The following is a 20,310-nucleotide window of genomic DNA, read 5'->3' as shown; positions in this document are numbered from 1 at the left end:
GGGCACACAGTAAACCAGTTCTTGGTCCTGTATACACATATAAATGATTTAAAGTATCAAGGGGCACACATTAAACCAGTTCTTGCTCCTGTATACACATATAAATGGTTTAAAGTATCTAGGGGCACACAGTAAACCAGTTCTTGGTCCTGTATACACATATAAATGGTTTAAAGTATCTAGGGGCACACAGTAAACCAGTTCTTGGTCCTGTATTCACATATAAATGGTTTAAAGTATCTAGGGGCACACACTAAACCAGTTCTTGGTCCTGTATACACATATAAATGGTTTAAAGTATCTAGGGGCACAAAGTAAACAAGTTCTTGGTCCTGTATACACATATAAATGGTTTAAAGTATCTAGGGGCACACAGTAAACCAGTTCTTGGTCCTGTATACACATATAAATGGTTTAAAGTATCTAGGGGCACACAGTAAACCAGTTCTTGGTCCTGTATACACTGCATGCCAGAACAAGTCAGGGGTGAAAGATAATCAAAGAACTTTTGCACCCAACATTAGAAAGCAGGTACAGTATAATATTCACCTATACCACCCACCACCACCCCCACCAAAAAATAAAATTAAAAAAGAATGTAAATGTTGAACATTTGTAATTGTTTACTAGTAGGAATATGGTCCATGACATGTATACATATAAGACTGTGGTCTTTGACATGTATACACACAGAACTGTCTTTTCATCCCATGACATGAAGACAGAAAGGACTCTGGTCCATAACATTTGTATACAAAGGCCTTGGTGCATGTATACACATAGAACTGTGGTCCATGATATGTATACAAATAGGACTGTGGTTCATGAAATGTATACACATAGAACTGTGGTCCAAGACATGTATACACATAGGACTGTGGTCCATGACATGTATACATATAGGACTGTGGTCCATGACATGTATATACATTGGACTGTGGTTCCTGACATATATGCACATAGGACTGTGGTCAGTGACATGTATACACATAGAACTGTGGTCCATGACATGTATACACATAGGACTGTGGTCCATGACATGTATACACATAGGACTGTGGTCCATGACATGTATACACATAGGACTGTGGTCCATGACAATTACTAGATTTGTACATGTAACATATACTAGTATTCATTGGTCCTTAATGACCATCGGACTGGAATTTTTGACATCATGCAGTACAAGGATTATTTTCATAACCCACAATTTGTTCTGTAGTATTTTGTTTCACATTATTGCTGCAACTGTAAACATACATCAGGTAAACAGTAAAACCGTTTGAATTCCTCGATTACTTTTACAGTCTTAACCATACCATGGCCACTAACATATAAGTTGATTTAGTAGTAAGCAACAGACCCTAGTCTGCCAGCACACAAGGTGACAGCAGTTGTGACTGTGTGTCATTATTTTGCACTGATTAGTTCTAACAGACATGTAGACCCAGCTGGTGTGATATGTGATTGCAGTAAACAACAGACCCCAGTCTGCCAGCACACAAGGTGACAGCAGTTGTGACTGTGTGTCATTTGTTCCACTGATTAGCTCTAACAGACAGCATAAACTCAGCTGATGTGATATGTGATGGATGGCAAATCTGAGTCTACGTTGTCTGTCCACTGACTAGCTCAAACAGTATTGAACCACATTTGCTGATGCTTTATGTGGCTGCAGATCCAGGTCAGTGTTGTTTGTAGTTGGGTGTGACTCGGCAGATGAGTATATACAGTACAGGTATCATACAACCTTGACTTAACTCTAAACTATATGTATCATATACTGATTTCTACTAAACTATATGTATCATATACTGATTTCTACTAAACTATATGTATCATATACTGATTTCTACTAAACTATATGTATCATATACTGATTTCTAGTAAACTATATGTATCATATACTGATTTCTACTAAACTATATGTACCATATACTGATTTCTACTAAACTATATGTATCATATACTGATTTCTACTAAACTATATGTATCATATACTGATTTCTACATTGACAAACAACATAGACTCTGATATGTGGCCATATTGTGCAATATCGTATCTGGGTCTGTACTGTTTGCACTTGAATCATTGCACATAAGCATATAAAGTTTTACTCTACAGTTATCTTCCAACTTTGTCTTTGCTGTAAATGTCTTCTTATATATTATTGATTTCTTCATTGTATAACTTTTCAAAACTGCACTTCAGACTTTTTGTCTTCAAAATATTTTCACCTCATAGCTTTTGAAGTGGCCACAGGTCGCTGAATGGCTTAAGGTAATCACCTTTACAGATCATTGGCATCTTGATGCACCTTTACAGATCATTGGCATTTTGATGCACCTTTACAGATCATTGGCATCTTGATCACCTTTACAGATCATTGGCATTTTGATGCACCTTTACAAATCATTGGCATCGTGATGCACCTTTACACATTATTGGCATCTTGATCACCTTTACAGATCACTGGCATCTTGATCACCTTTACAGATCACTAGTATCTTGATCACCTTTACAGATCACTGGCATCTTGATCACCTTTACAGATCACTGGCATCTCATCTCTTTTGTAAACGTTTGAGCTTCAGTTCAGCCCATGTGTTTAGGTGAGAAAGCTTGCCATTAGCTTCATGTGGGTCGGTGGTTCTTCTTCGGACTTTCTGGGTTTTTCCACCACCAAGTATAATGCTTGCAGTATAGTATAGCCTATCATGTTTTGGCTGTTATTGTTTTAAAGCTCAGCAATGTCAGAATGGAATATTTGCAATGGTCGAAAACTAATAGAATTATTTTAACATCTTGAGATAATTATTGCCTCATCATTACTGTCATCTTTTAATCAAATTCATCATTTTGCTAATCTTTTCCCTCATCAGTTTCATAATATTCAGCTTATCCAATAATAGAGTATGCTACTAACAGACATGTTCACAATTATTAATAAATTATTGGGTTTTTTAAAACTCTGTCTGAAGGTCAAGGTTTATCACAACAGGTTTTCCAGGATAATCTGAATAATTTACATGGCTTAATGCTGTTATTTTTCCTCACAATTAATGCACTGGTTAATACACGTTCCGAATGTTAGCCTATCCATTCTGTTAATTATTGGTCAAGGGTGCATAGTTCAAAGTCAGTTTGGTATTGTTTTGATAGCCCTGCCATGGTTTTATCTTTAGTCATCAAATTATTTTCTAATTCTTCTCCTCACCATTTATAGAAACACAATTTATGGTAATATTATTGCATATCCAAAGGTACCTTAACATTGACCCTATTATGTTCTGTGTCATTTCAGGTACTCGGTGCTACCCCCGATAAGAGGCGGAGGGGAGTCTAGGAGCACGAAAAATGGAGGAGGATCACCTGAACATTCAGTCAACTCTACTAACAGGTGAAAGAAATTGATTGTAATATTGGGGATACTTTTGTTTTAATTTTGTGAATGACTTGAAGGCAGTTATAGTATAAAAAGGTACTGTGCAGTCCTTTCTCAACATACATTAGTGTGTCACATGGTTGGAAAGATGGCTGAAAAGCAAATTTCAACCAAATACCACTCTAAATGAATGCTTAAAATATATTTTTGGATGACAGATTGAGAGTGTTTCTACTTTTGTGATCAAATTTTGATTTTTTGCTTATCAGGTGTTAAGACAATGTGCTTTGAGATATAGCCCTCTGTCCAGTGTCCATCAAGTGCTGGTCCAGAAACAATCACTATAGCCCTCTGTCCAGGATCCATCAAGTGCTTGTCCAGCAACAATCACTATAGCCCTCTGTCCAGGATCCATCAAGTGCTTGTCCAGCAACAATCACTATAGCCCTCTGTCCAGTGTCCATCAAGTGCTTGTCCAGCAACAATCACTATAGCCCTCTGTCCAGTGTCCATCAAGTGCTTGTCCAACAACAATCACTATAGCCCTCTGTCCAGGATCCATCAAGTGCTTGTCCAGCAACAATCACTATAGCCCTCTGTCCAGTGTCCATCAAGTGCTTGCCCAGCAACAATCACTATAGCCCTCTGTCCAGGATCCATCAAGTGCTTGTCCAGCAACAATCACTATAGCCCTCTGTCCAGTGTCCATCAAGTGCTTGTCCAGCAACAATCACTATAGCCCTCTGTCCAGTGTCCATCAAGTGCTTGTCCAGCAACAATCACTATAGCCCTCTGTCCAGTGTCCATCAAGTGCTTGTCCAACAACAATCCCTATAGCCCTCTATCAACTGCTTGTCCAGCAACAATTCCCTATTTTCAGCTTTGAAAACTCATATAACAAGGAAACAGGAAATATTTTCAGACACGTATCAAAATTAGCAATGCTTTTATTTCTTAAATATCACCATTATTTTTTGTTCAGATGTACATGTCATGTTTTATAAAACCACCAAAGTTGTTTAATAATAACATATAACTTAATAAGAGAACAAATAAAATGAAGGCCTCTCATTGTTACATATCTAAAGTCAACACAGAGACTGCTCAGGGCAATATCCATGATGCAGTAGTGAAAGTAGGATGAGAAGATCTTGTTATAACAGTATCAGCGTCATGTGAGTTTTCAGCACAGATGGCTAAACAGTATGAACCTTGGAAAGGACTATATGCCTCAATGAGTGCTAATCATTTAAAAACAGAATGGTTGATACTAAGTAAGGATCTTGAGGATCTTGGCACTTCAGAAGATGATTGGACAAGTAACTGTAGTCACAAGTAAATGGTGGTTCTCAACATACCGATCATTACTAGTGCATACCAATTTACGTTTTTTAAAAACTGGTTCATGTCACAAAAGTTTGTGCCAACCATGTGTTGCATTGCTTTCTTATCCCAGTTTAAGCTCTAACCTAGAGTCCTTGGCCACTTACTTTTTCATTTGGCATGATTTCCTGCCTTCTTAGACCTCTTGTTTCATGCCGGCGTTCTTACTTAGCACCAATAGGTGATGGCATTCATGCATTACTATAAAAAGTATATTGGTAAGCATTAATGGACTATCATATGGAAACTGCACTGACTCAGTATTTAAGGAATTAGATTTATGACTAGAAGGACACGGACTTGATTCCTGGATTGGCATGGATTGCTTCAGTATGATGTAACTTTTAAATTGTTGCTGTGCCATATACGCCAGACTGTACCTTATCAAAACTTCACTTGCTTGACACCCAACTGTGAACACAAAAATGAACTGAATGATATGGGTTTACACTGTTTTCCTTGTGTTGTCATGCCAACAGCATCTTCTCATATTCTATGCAAGGACAGATGTGGGTCTATACAGTTTGCTCTGCTGGTGGTTTCATGCCAACACAGCATGGACCCAGATCTTCTGGCATAGTATGCATGGACAGATGTTTATTTATTTGGTTTGTTCTGCTAATGTGATTTCGTGGCCACAGTGGATCCAGGTCTTGTTGTGTATTATGAATGGATAGACTTGATGGACAGCACCATTTGTTCCACTAATGATTTCATGCCAATCGAGGTCTACTAGTATAATATGCAAGGACATAACATAGATGTATACTGTGTTCATGTATTATGTGTGGCTATATGGTATCTGTATGTAATATATGTGGATAGATTTGGTACTATTTTTAGCATCAAGGGAAGCTATAATAAACATTTGAAGAGAAATGAGAGATTCGACACAGTGATGAAAATTATCCCTTATCAAAACTGATTAGAAGAAATGACTGGTTGTGTACTATAACATCTTTTTTGGCCTGTGTTTGGTATAGAATAAGGATTTTTGATGATTGTTTAAGGCATATTAATCTAATATTTTTATGAAACTGACATAAGTGGACAAACATTTTCCAAAAAGCCTTGTTACACCATTACAAACAGCATTAAAATACCTGGATATTTTAGTTATCATCAAAACGTATTGGAAACATATGGTCAGAAATAATGGTAAGGACAACAACAGCATAATGATGTGAATTTGTATCAGTCAATGCATTTGTGTGTGTGTAAACATCACAATACCTTTCACACGTCATTCAGTAGGAAATGAGAGAAGCTGATGGAAGCATAAGTGGTCATGACAGTGATTATTTTATCGACAGCCATGTCAAGGTTTTGTGTGTTTTTTAGTGTTGGCTGGACGCACAGATCTAGCCTCCATCTTAGTTATATATCATCTCTGCAGTATTATTTCATTGTTCCTTTGATATTATTTGCTTTCTTGCAGAAATAAACGTGGAATGGCCCCGAATTCTAATCATGCAACAAAGCCTAAACAGAAGAGGACACCAGAAACTGGCAAGCGTGTTGACTATGATAAAGGTACTCATTTTGCACCTTTTTCTTGACTGCCAAAAATTGACACCAAAAACAAGACGTACCAGTGGAGATTAATGTCATCAGTCTGTTTTTGTGTCAGATTGTGTCATAAATTTTTCTAAATGGCAATATTTCCGATCTGAATAAGTGGATCATCATCCATTTATGCCCATAGCTGCTGCAGGGAATCAAATGTCCCTAAAGGTTAACAATAAAGTGAAGGTCAAAGGTCAAGGACAATTCAGTGGCTGATTGAATTTGTGTTGCTGGTGGTGAAAGCATTTGGATTTGACAGTATCTACTCTTACTGTTGATAAATTGCCATTAGATGTTGATCATAAGTTGAACAGGGGTACAAAAAATGACACATGCGATTTTGAAGTAAAAAGGTCAAGGGTCATATATAGAGCCATCAATATATTTTTCAGAAAACCTTTATATAATGAATCCAGAAATAGAAATCAGACTTTGAACAGGTTAGCAATGTAGATACTGCATCTGTGGAGTTAATAGATTAAATCATCAAACGTCAAGGTCACAGGATGAAATATTTTGAGCTGTTATAACAATGACTATTCCATTTGAAAGAATATGCAGGGTTGGAGTGCAGGCCAAATGATGTCTGGGAGCAAAAAGCACTCTATATAATTGTGACGGGCATTGATCATGTCTTTTGGGTATGAGTGTAGATGAAGCTTGTCTTTTGACTGAGGTATGTTCTTCTTAAGTTAACAGACCTGTTTCATTGAAAGTTTTTATATTGTGACAATGTTTTTCCATGTAGTGTTTTTAGAGGAGATTGAATAATCTTTGCAGCCAGTTTTTTCAGTGATCACAAGTTCCTTTGGTAACTTGTTAAACTTACAGGAACATTCATTGGAATGATGGAGACAAGATTGGAACTGCCATTACTGTGACACCTTCTCATGTCTGTTACTGGATAAATTATCCATTATTCCTGCTGAAATTACAGCCATATTCAAGTCTTTTAACTTTTTCGAAACCCAAAATCAAATTTTGTGATCATTTCAGATTCTGTTTTCTTACATTGCAAAACCTTAACTATGATAAATAAAGGTTACATTTGAATGCATTAACTCAGTAGAGACTTCGAATCTTGTGGATCAAATGCTTACTGAGTGAATGTCCCCATATATTGTCCAACTTGGTCAAATATGAAGGGTCCCCATATCTTATCCAACGCAGTCATATGTAAAGGGTCCCCATATTGTGTCCAACTTAGTAAAATTGTAAAGGGTCCCTACATCTTGTCCAACAAAGTTAAATGTAAAGCACCCCTGTATCTTGTCCAACAAAATAAAACGTAAAGCATCTCCATATCTTGTCCAACAAAATAGAACGTAAAGCATCCCAATATCTTGTCCAACAAAATAAAACATACAGCATCCCCGTATCTTGTCCAACAAAGTTAAATGAAAGCATCCCCGTATCTTGTCCAACAAAATAGAATGTAAAGCATACCCATATCTTGTCCAATAAAATAAAACAAACCATCCCCATATCTTGTCCAACAAAATTAAATGTAAAGCATCCCCATATCTTGTCCAACAAAATTAAATTTAAAGCATCCTCGTATCTTGTCCAACAAAATTAAATGTAAAGCATCCCCGTATATTGTCCAACAAAATTAAATGTAAAGCATCCCCGTATATTGTCCAGCAAAATTAAATGTAAAGCATCCCCGTATCTTGTCCAACAAAATAGAACGTAAAGCATCCCAATATCTTGTCCAACAAAAAAAACCATAAAGCATACCCGTATCTTGTCCAACAAAATAAGATGTAAACCGTCCCTGTATCTTGTCCAACAAAATAAAATGTAAAGCATACCCGTATCTTGTCCAACAAAATTAAATGTAAACCATCTTGTCCAACAAAATAAAACGTAAAGCATCCCCATTTCTTGTCCAACAGGATCCCCATATCTTGTCCAACAAAGTGAAATGTAAAGGATCTCTATCTTGTCTAACAAAGTAAATTGTAAAGGATCCCCATTTGTTGGCTAACAAAGTGAAATGTTAGCATCCCCATATCTTGTCCAGGATAGTAGAATGTATAAAGGCCCCTATTTATTGTCCATCAAAATAGAATGTAAAAGGTCCCCATTTCTTGTCAGACTGGCTCATGATTAAAAAAGGATATAATATATTTTTTTGAAAAATTTAAATCGTGAACACAGACTTGGTCAGAAAAGAAAGTAATTTTCACACATTTATTAATTTTGGTTTTCTTTCCAGATGAAGGTGGTGTTTTCAAAGCCAAAAATCCGAGAAAAGAAACCGTTGGTGCAAAACAGGTAAAGGAAACTCATGAAACAAAGACAGATCTCCCCATCGATCAGAGAAAGGCTGAAGTGGTCCAGGTCAGTAGGTCATGCATGATTGTTTGGGTTAAAGATTAAAGTTCACAAATTTTACTCCTGCATGTAACCCCTGTTGTTACACACTTTACATGTATTTGTAACTATTCATCTGTGCAACTAATCAATCATGCATGCCTTTGTACCTCCATGTAATAATCCAGTTGTGCTGGTCAGTCAATCCTTGCACTAATCATGTATGCCTTTGTACGTCCCTGTAATTGTGTTGATAATTATATTCATGACAAATTAATGTTAAGATACTTGTTTAGTGAGCTAAATATTCCATAGCCACTCTTTCTTGCTAATATCTACAATCTTCACAGATGTTAATATCCTCAGTCTTCATATATGGAAATATCCAATCGTCACATATATCAATAGGGGGTCCCAAGTAGCCGAGTAGGTCTAAAGTGCTCACTGTTTCGAATCACTGCCATCTCACTTCTGTCTGTATGGGTATTTGAGTCTCAGGCTCGGCCAGTGTGGGTACCTGAGAAAGCTTGCAATTACCTTCTTGTGGGTTTCTGGTTCTTCCTGGGGTTTTCCAGGGTTCTTCCTCCACTAGTTATACTGACCGCTATGTATAGCCTATCTTGTGCTTAAAAATGGCATTAAACCCTACAACAACAACAACAACAACACATATATAAATATCCAGATTCTTCACATGCATGATGTCCACAGTCTTCACATACATAATGTCCACAGTCTTCACATACATAAATGTCCACAATCTTCACATACATAAATGTCCACAGTCTTCACATATGTAAATGTCCACAGTCTTCACATACATAATGTCCACAGTCTTCACATACATAAATGTCCACAGTCTTCACATACATAATGTCCACAGTCTTCACATACATAAATGTCCACAGTCTTCACATACATAAATGTCCACAGTCTTCACATACATAATGTCCACAGTCTTCACATATGTAAATGTCCACAGTCTTCACATACATAAATGTCCACAGTCTTCACATACATAATGTCCACAGTCTTCACATACATAAATGTCCACAGTCTTCACATACATAAATGTCCACAATCTTCACATATGTAAATGTCCACAGTCTTCACATACATAAATGTCCACAATCTTCACATATGTAAATATCCAGATTCTTCACATACATAAATGTCCACAATCTTCACATATGTAAATATCCAGATTCTTCACATACATAAATGTCCACAATCTTCATATATTTAAGTATCCACAATCTTTAAATATCCACAATCTTCGAGTATTCTTCTGATTTAGTTAATGTCTAAATGACACAAAATCTACACCATTGCTTGAAGTAATTAGCAGAACTATAGATGGAATAGTGTAAACTGTTTTCACAGGGGATTTTTTGACACTTTTTAAAAAAACACTTTTGTTGTACCTTTCAGATAATTTTTCTTCTAAATGGAAAATTCACACCTTGGTAGTGATAGTGTTTTGAAAAAGATGTATTTAATTTTTTGAAGAATAAAATTTGTGTTTCTATATATCTATATGCATTTTACTTTGCCAAGATAACCAATAATTGATATAATTGTCTGGTTTTCATAGCCAACTTGATCAAAGAAAAGACATCTATAAGTATACTGAAAACAGTAGTTGAAACATTAATTTGTCAGTGTTTGTACATATGTTTACATGCACATTCATATCCACCTTTAACATGTCTTTATACTGATATCCTCCCATTACATGTCTTTGTATTTTATCCTACCTGTAACCTATCATTATATTCATTTCCCTCCCTTTAACATGTCTACATTTCTTGTATCCTCCCTTTAAAATGTTGTTATATTCATATCCTCCCTTTAACATGTCTACATTTCTTGTATCCTCCTTCTTACATGTTGTTATATTCATATCCTCCCTTTAACATGTCTACATTTCTTGTATCCTCCCTTTAACATGTTGTTATATTCATATCCTACTTTAACATAGTACCCTCCATAATGAGTACACCCATCAAATGTCATTACTGTACATGTAGTATTTTCTGGCAGTCTTATGTGTACAGTAATGACATTTGATGGTTGTATTCATTATGGAGGGTACAGATCATCACATGCATAAGGAAGTCACAGTGACGTTTTTTCATGATCCCATGACTTTGCTGAGTATTTGGAATATGCCACGACAGAGCAGGTTGGATCTAGATGAATTTTTTTGATAATGTTCATATCGGATGGACATGAAATAGGACCAGAAAAACGAAGAATTTGGATGAATGACTTCTAGGTAAACAAGGTTCTAGGGTATTAAAATATAGTTTTGCAAAGTATTAAGCTCTCATTTTGTCCTATTCCCATCCTAATTGGTGTTGATAAAATATGGTATATGTCATCTTTGCAAACGTGTCTTTCAGGCAGCATAAATATTTTCCTTTTGCTTTTCATGTTTTCAGTGAAATCCTGAAAGATTTAAGAGATTTCTCATGTTTCCAGTGAGATCACCACAGATCTGAGGAATTATTATGTTCATTGCACAACTTAAGACTTATTCCTACTTACGGAATTTATTCAAGTATAATATGTACCTGTCCAAGAACAGCATTGGCATAGATCTGTTGATCTGAAATGTGTCAGACTGATTTGGTTCAAAGGCAGTTCGCATAAAGTCATCAGCAGAGAATACAGGGAGTGACATTTTCATTACTGAGCCGCCATAAAGTCTACCAGTAGCTTTCCATGGGTTGTTTGTTCTTCCCAGGGTTTCCCCAGGTTCTTCCTCCACTAGATAAACTGGCCGTACTGTATAGCCTATTATGTGCTGAAAAATGGCTTTAAACCAAAAAAACCTAACCCAATCCCCCCCCTTCTCGACTAATCAAAGGTAAAAGATAAGCATTTGGTTCATGTGTAAAATATTCTTCATTTTATGTAAATTTTCCAGCTTTATTCCACTAAATTTTGAGTAATGATGGGAATTAATAATAATAATATTGCTAGATAAAAGTGGGATAAATTAATAATAATAATATTACTGGATAAAAGTGTGATAAATTAATAATCATAATATTACTAGATAAAAGTGGGATAAATTAATAAATATAATATTACTGGATAAAAGTGGGATAAATAAATAATCATAATATTACTAGATAAAAGTGGGATAAATTAATAAATATAATATTACTGGATAAAAGTGGGATAAATTAATAATAATAATAATATTATTAGACAAAAGTGGGATAAATTAATAATAATAATATTACTAGACAAAAGTGGGATAAATTAATAATAATAATAATATTACTAGACAAAAGTGGGATAAATTAATAATAATAATATTACTAGATAAAAGTGGGATAAATTAATATAATATTACTGGATTAAAGTGGGATAAATTAATAATCATAATATTACTAGATAAAAGTGGGATAAATTAATAATAATAATATTACTAGATAAAAGTGGGATAAATTAATAATAATATTACTGGATAAAAGTGGGATAAATTAATGATAATATTACTAGACAAAAGTGGGATAAATTAATACTAATAATAGTACTGGATAAAAGTGGGATAAATTAATAATAATAATATTACTGGATAAAAGTGGGATAAATTAACAATAATATTACTGGATAAAAGTGGGATAAATTAATAATAATATTACTGGATAAAAGTGGGATAAAGTGATGGGATATATCAGGTTGCTTATGTAAAAGGACCATTGATATTGATACAGATGTTGTTATTTACCTCATATTTACTGTGGTAAGTGTACTTCATGATGTAATCAAAGCAATACCTTTTAATAAGTTTTTTATTTTTTTAATGGGGCTAAATAGAGCAGTTATTTAAAGGGAAATACCTGTGGTAAATATTTCCTTCATATAGAACACATTTCGAAATTATGTATGCAATATTCAGCTAAAGGGAAATAACTCCAGTATCAGTTTGTGTTCGGACATTGTTGAAACCAATTCAAAAACTACATGGCTTTATGAAGTCAAATTATGACACTTCATTTGCATGCTGAGTAATTATGTTTCATACAGCTGGGAGATGATGGAGTATATAATAGTATGACGTCCAGCTGTTCATCAGTTATCATTTTAATGTCCTAAATGTAACTTCAGTTTTACACCTACTTTTACCAAACTTTATGGTTGGCTTGCACTTGTGGTAAGGAAGAAGTGAATTTATTTGAGATGTATGTATGTGTGATTCAGATTTTTTACGTAGCTTTAAAAAATTTCAGTTATATCGCATTGATGTCTGCAATGTGGCAGTTGTAGTGATGTCTAGCACTGGGGCGACATGTAGCATGATGTCCCACCCAGTCACATTATCCTGACACAAGGCCGACCAGTCCTAACACTAACCTCTTAATGCTGAGTGCCAAATAAGGCAGTCGTTAGTACCATTTTTGTAAGTCTTTGGTATGACTTGGCTGGGGATTGAACCCACGACCTCCCGTTTATTTGAAATAAAAATTGTCCACGGTTAGTGTCAGTGTTTAAGAAAGAAGAAAGATGGCTTCTGCACAATAACAGTAATTGTACATCACATAGATGGACCAAACTCGGCAGATGGCTCACACTTGGAGGATGGAAGCAGCTGTTCATTTGTGGATCAAAAAATGGCCACAGGTCAAGGTCATTGTGACTGAACCCTGGAAAATGTTTTGTTTTTTGGGCATAAAAACTTAAGCTCTTTACCTTGACCTTCACTGATCTGTTTGCTGCTTTGAATTGATGAGTAACTGGAATATTTTGCAAAATCTTTTTAAGTCTTTTACTACAAGCATTCTACATATCAGAGTTCTCACTCAAGCACTTGATGATGCTATACTGTATAATTATGGGATAGGAAGGGTTAATATTGAGTGTGGCATTGGCACAGTAAAATAGACACGGACACCTAGCAAAGTTTAGGAATATTTACTGTACTTGCCAAATTTGTGACAATTTTTTGAGTTCATGAAATTAGTTGCAGTCATTGTCAAAAGATAATGTTAGTTGTAAATTAGTTTCAAGTATATGAAGGAAGTTGCCATGCAAATAGATGCAAAGATTAGACTCATCATTCCTTAATTGAATTTTCACAAGAAATTAGCATTGCTAATTTTCTTTTCCTTGTTTTGAAAAAAAAAAAATTGATGTCATGTCCTCCTGAAATGTATCAGACATAAAATAGTACTAATTAGAATTCGGTGTTAATGTACTAATAAAGTCATTAATCTTGATTTCATATTACTTGTGTACAGTGGTTACTAGTGCTATTATATATTGCTATTGTGATGAATTGCCCTCAGATTTGGTAAAACAAAGATGTCAGCCAAATATAAAATTTTGATGTGAATTTTAGATTCTCCCAGGTCCACTTGAATCATTCTGCTATTTACTGCAACCACAGAGCACTAATAGAGAGTAACATGTTTACAGTCCTCAGCTGTATCCTCAGCATTGGTACATTCAGCTGTATCCTCTGCATTATTGTGTTCCATTGTTTGTTAGATTCAAGTAGGAACAGTCTACAGGCAATGGTTAGTGTAAAAATTATAATGTAATTTTCTGTGATGTGTTATCTTAGGCTTTTGTATTTGGCCAGACTTATTTTGTTATACTAACATCAAGAAACTATGCTGATATTGTATATAAAACAATAAGTATTGATATCATGGTACAACTTTAGGGTTAAAATAACATCATTAATATGCATCTTTAGGTGAACAGTGCAGTAACAGATCTGTTGTATCATAAAGATTACAGTGTAATAGCAGATCAAGCTCTACACTGTTCATATTTACACTGTTCATATCTACACTGCAGAGCGAGCTACATCTTCTGTCACATGATGAATGGAATGTAATAGCAGGTAAAGTTCATGACTGTTGGTATGAATATTGCAACCCAGGCCTGCTGTCACACAATGATTTTCATGTACCATTTGATCAGCTGCTGCACTGTTGGTATTTACACTGCAGAACTAGATCTGCTGTCACATAATAATCATTAGGTATCAGCATATCAGGTTCTACACTGTTGATAAGAAGAGTGCAAATACAGTTTTGATGTCACATGATAATTGCAGTGTATCAGCAGATTAGTTTCAACATTGTGTAATCATAATTGGAAGCAGTAGTGTGTACCCTAATACGCCAGACCAATATACAACAAGAGATCTGGGTCCATGCTCTTTTCTAGTTGGACTATTACTGTTGTTGGAAAAATTTATATTACAGGTCATTTTGTGCTTTGCTATAAAAAGAACTGACCTTCACTTTTTCCTTTCTGTATTCTCTCTCTTCCTTCTGTCAATAAAAAATAGGAAGAAATCCACCCTGGTAAGGTCACTAATGCTCCCAGAGAGAAAAGTGCCCGGATCCCCAGTGGTACAGAACTGAACAAACTCCCATCGGATGAAGAGAATCCTAAGAAATCTCCAGATGAAGTTTTGAACAAGCCAAAGTCCCCAGGTTTGCCACCACAGGAGACTCATGGAGGGGATGCAGGCAACACAAGGCCAGGGATGCAAGATAAGGGTAAATCTCAGATTAGCACAGGGGATGCAAAGCCAGAAATGAATGACTTGGATGAACATCAGGTTAATACAGGCAGTTACCATAGCAACAAACCTCCTACAGACCATGTAGATCATCCCGTTGAAATATCAGAACATAAGAATGACACTGGGGTCCTTAACTCCAGTGCACAATTTGCAGAGTCCAGCAGTCAAGTGACTCCACGGGAGACCATAAATCACAAGCCTGTGCACGATACTGACAAGCCTGGTGGTCCCAAAGGGGCTGAGAATGACCCAGGCAGAACTAAGCAAGTTAGTCCTCCATTGCCAGAATATGACAACTGAGGTACCGTAGAAAGAGTGATGATGGCTTTGCTAACAGAATGATGACAATACTGAAATATAACAGATGATATGCTATACTGACCAGGAATTTGTGTGGATAACAAATGTTGGACAATTTTAACAGAGTTACTTACAAGATTTGAAAATTGTCTTGACACTTTACTCAAGAGATAAACTAATTGTCAGCTCAAAATAGATGTTCTAAGTATGCATGCATTATTTGGTGTTCTTTGTCTAACTTTATTGTCTTGTTTGGCATGGATTTTAACAGCCATTTTAAAATTGGGTGTTATTACTTGCTAATATTTTCAATGTTTGTCTTTTCTCTAAGTCTTGATCCATCAGTAACCATCAGTTCATCATTAACCTTCAGTCTTAATCCATCATTAGCCTTCAGTCTTAATCCATCATTAGCCTTCAGTCTTAATCCAGCATTAGCCTTCAGTCTTAATCCATAGTTCACCTTCAGTCTTAATCCATCATTAGCCTTCAGTCTTAATCCATCATTAGCCTTCAGTCTTAATCCATTATTTCTTTTGTTATTGATCTGCCTTAAAGTTACTTCACTTGACTTAAAATATACTGATTATACTGAAGTGGCCATGTGACCAATCAGTTTCTTTTCTCTCTCTGAAGTTGGTTCTTTTCAGCAGAACAAAGGCATGTTAATCATTCTTTCTGTGCTATTCTGACTTTGAGCTAGGCCAGTTTAAAGGTTGGCATCATGGAGTTTGGATTAGTAGTTAATTAATTCCTCTGAAAAACTGAACATGCTCAAACAACTAAATTGCATATATATTTATTTAAAGCCATTTTTTTTTTGCTTTGACAAAGTTCCCATTGATGTGTAGACCTTTAATTGTAATATGATTCCTAGTACAAGGCAAATATTGTAATGGGTCCCGTTTCATTCAGTCATTATACAATTACATGTATATGTACTTTATTATAAGACAGTCTCACTGTAAGGCAGTATACTGCTTGGTTCACATGATGGACAGTAGAAAAATGAGAGTTCTGTACTTCATTATAAGACAGTCTCACTGTAAGGTGGTATTCTGCTTGGTTCCCATGATGGACAGTAGTAAAATGTGAGTTCTGTATTTCATTATAAGACAGTCTCACTGTAAGGTGGTATATTGCTTGGTTCCCATGATGGACAATAAAATGAGAGTTCTGTACTTCATTATAAGACAGTCTCACTGTAAGGTGGTATTCTGCTTGGTTCCCATGATGGACAGTAGTAAAATGTGAGTTCTCTACTTCATTATAAGACAGTCTCACTGTAAGGTGGTATACTGCTTGGTTCCCATGATGGACAGTAGTAAAATGTGAGTTCTTTACTTCATTAAAGGACAATCTCACTGTAAGGTGGTATTCTGCTTGGTTCCCATGATGGACAGTAGTAAAATGAGAGTTCTGTACTTCATTATAAGACAGTCTCACTGTAAGGTGGTATACTGCTTGGTTCCCATGATGGACAGTAGTAAAATGAGAGTTCTGTACTTAATTATAAAACAGTCTCACTGTAAGGTGGTATACTGCTTGGTTCCCATGATGGACAGTAGTAAAATGAGAGTTCTGTACTTCATTATAAGACAGTCTCACTGTAAGGTGGTATACTGCTTGGTTCCCATGATGGACAGTAGTAAAATGAGAGTTCTGTACTTCATTATAAGACAGTCTCACTGTAAGGTGGTATACTGCTTGGTTCCCGTGATGGACAGTAGTAAAATGAGAGTTGTATACTTCATTATAAGACAGTCTCACTGTAAGGTGGTATACTGCTTGGTTCCCATGATGGACAGTAGTAAAATGAGAGTTCTGTACTTCATTATAAGACAGTCTCACTGTAAGGTGGTATACTGCTTGGTTCCCATGATGGACAGTAGTAAAATGAGAGTTCTGTACTTCATTATAAGACAGTCTCACTGTAAGGTGGTATATTGCTTGGTTCCCATGATGGACAATAAAATGAGAGTTCTGTACTTCATTATAAGACAGTCTCACTGTAAGGTGGTATACTGCTTGGTTCCCATGATGGACAGTAGTAAAATGAGAGTTCTGTACTTCATTATAAGACAGTCTCACTGTAAGGTGGTATACTGCTTGGTTCCCGTGATGGACAGTAGTAAAATGAGAGTTCTGTACTTCATTATAAGACAGTCTCACTGTAAGGTGGTATACTGCTTGGTTCCCGTGATGGACAGTAGTAAAATGAGAGTTCTGTTCTTCATTATAAGACAGTCTTACTGTAAGGTGGTATACTGCTTGGTTCCCATGATGGACAGTAGCAAAATGAGAGTTCTGTACTTCATTATAAGACAGTCTTACTGTAAGGTGGTATACTGCTTGGTTCCCATGATGGACAGTAGTAAAATGAGAGTTCTGTATTTCATTATAAGACAGTCTCACTGTAAGGTGGTATATTGCTTGGTTCCCATGATGGACAATAAAATGAGAGTTCTGTACTTCATTATAAGACAGTCTCACTGTAAGGTGGTATACTGCTTGGTTCCCATGATGGACAGTAGTAAAATGAGAGTTCTGTACTTCATTATAAGACAGTCTTACTGTAAGGTGGTATACTGCTTGGTTCCCATGATGGACAGTAGTAAAATGAGAGTTCTGTACTTCATTATAAGACAGTCTCACTGTAAGGTGGTATACTATGTTAATAGCATTATGTCCTGACTATGGTACATGGTTCTGTACTGTATGGTGTACATTTTGTGAAAATTGGATAATAAATGTCCAAGTTATAAAGGCCAGAATTTATACATGTTCTGTAGGCAACTGTCTCTATTTGTCCGATTTCTGCAATTGTTTTTTTCTCAATATCCAGTTACACAAAGATGAATGTCAAGCTGGCAGTCAAATCAGTTGGCAGTCTAGGAACATCTGTTGTGTGATTGTTGATTGATAGGTGCCAATATTGACCCTTTGGTCCTACCATGTTAACTGCTTATATGCCCTTCATGGTATGGCAGTTTACTTCACTTGCTATTATGCTATTTGGGACATGGCAGTTTACTTCACTTGCTTTATGCTATTTTGGAAATGGCAGTTTACTTCACTTGCTGTTATGCTATTTTGGAAATGTTTGGGGCATGGCAGTTTACTTCACTTGATGTTATGCTATTTGGGACATGGCAGTTTACTTCACTTGCTATTACGCTGTTTGGGGCATGGCAGTTTACTTCACTTGCTGTTATGCTATTTGGGACATGGCAGTTTACTTAACTTGCTATTATACTGTTTGAGGCATTGCAGTTTACTTCACTTGCTATTATGCTGTTTGGGGCATGGCAGTTTACTTCACTTGCTGTTATGCTATTTGGGACATGGCAGTTTTCTTCACTTGCTTTTATGCTGTTTGGGACATTGCAGTTTACTTCACTTGCTGTTATGCTATTTTGGAAATGGCAGTTTACTTCACTTGCTGTTATGCTGTTTGGGGCATGGCAGTTTACTTCACTTGCTATTATGCTGCTTGGGACATGGCAGTTTACTTCACTTGCTATTATGCTGCTTGGGACATGGCAGTTTACTTCACTTGCTGTTATGCTATTTGGGACATGGCAGTTTACTTCACTTGCTGTTACGCTATTTTGGAAATGGCAGTTTACTTCACTTGCTGTTATGCTGTTTGGGACATGGCAGTTTACTTCACTTGCTGTTATGCAGTTTGGGGCCTGGCAGTTTACTTCATTTGCTTTTATGCTGTTTGGGACATGGCACTTTACTTAACTTGCTGTTATGCTGTTTGGGGCATGGCAGTTTACTTCACTTGCTTTTATTCTGTTTGGGGCATTGCAGTTTACTTAGCTTGCTATTATGCTATTTGGGGCAATGCAGTTTACTTCACTTGCTATTATGCTGCTTGGGGCATGGCAGTTTACTTCAGTTGTTGTTATGTTATTTGGGACATGGCAGTTTACATCACTTGCTGTTATGCTGTTTGGCACATGGCAGTTTTTTTCACTTGGTATGATGCTGTTTGAGGCATTGCAGTTTGCTTCACTTATTTCACGGAAAATTGCAAAGCAGCTATTGTGCAACAGTCCATTTAGCCAGTGGAGATAATTCGTTTTCGTCCTCCTGGCTTATTGGATCCAAGGCTCTTAGTTTACTACCAAAATCTTTTCAGTTGCATTTTTTCCCCAAATGTAATATTTTGACTGTCTTGTAACATGGCCTGTCTCTGATATATGATAGCCCTTGTCCTCATTATGCTTTTCTAGGCTATATTTTTATAGACCCTAGAGATCACTGGTCATAGTCTGAACCATTATATTTGCAAAAAGATACAAATATTTCTCCTAAATAAGTGTTTCAGAGATCAGAACTGTGTTTTCAATTACTGCATCTATCATGTTTGTTATTGACATTGTGAATATGATGTTCATTTGTGTTCTGTGAAAGTTTCGTTTCTGACTCAATGATCTTGTCCACACCATTAACCTTATCATCTTTACTTTCAGATAGATGAAACAGCTTGTTTAGTTCATCCACAAACAAATCTAATCAACCAAAACCTAAACATTTTCTACATGAATGTACATGGTTTGTTTACAAAGTATTCCTAATGCACTATACTATTTTTAGGCACATGTGTTTTGTACATGTGTACAATACAAAGGTGTTCAGTATTGTACAATACTGCATGATTTTGACAATGTAAAGTTAACTGAGACAAAAATGAGCATATAATAATTTGAAATGACTTGTCAAGTTACATTTTCCATATTGTCTGTAGTTTTATACCTTCTGTTTTTATTTGTACATCTGGCAACA

At 35.9% G+C, this 20,310-nt stretch overlaps 1 protein-coding gene across 15 annotated transcripts in view; it reads left to right on the top strand.

The window, feature by feature from the left end:
• LOC149788867 (doublecortin domain-containing protein 2-like) overlaps window positions 1-20,310 on the top strand; it is a 185,992-nt gene that overhangs the window by 129,588 nt on the left and 36,094 nt on the right. For 13 of the 15 annotated variants that reach the window (XM_089974997.1, XM_089974992.1, XM_089974989.1 and 10 more), the window contains 3 exons: window positions 3,306-3,401; window positions 6,208-6,302; window positions 8,557-8,681. In XM_089974997.1, the coding sequence (XP_089831123.1) occupies window positions 3,306-3,401; window positions 6,208-6,302; window positions 8,557-8,681 (316 nt within the window). The remainder of the gene's footprint in view (window positions 1-3,305; window positions 3,402-6,207; window positions 6,303-8,556; window positions 8,682-20,310) is intronic. The other 2 variants (XM_089974993.1, XM_089974995.1) reach the window with 1 other exon arrangement.

The sequence above is a fragment of the Sinohyriopsis cumingii genome, chromosome 11, assembly GCF_028554795.1.
Source record: "Sinohyriopsis cumingii isolate HCF-2022 chromosome 11, ASM2855479v2, whole genome shotgun sequence".
Lineage (NCBI taxonomy): Eukaryota > Metazoa > Mollusca > Bivalvia > Unionida > Unionidae > Sinohyriopsis > Sinohyriopsis cumingii.
The sequence above is the reverse complement of the archived record's forward strand: the minus strand, read 5'-3'. Positions and strand labels throughout refer to the sequence as shown.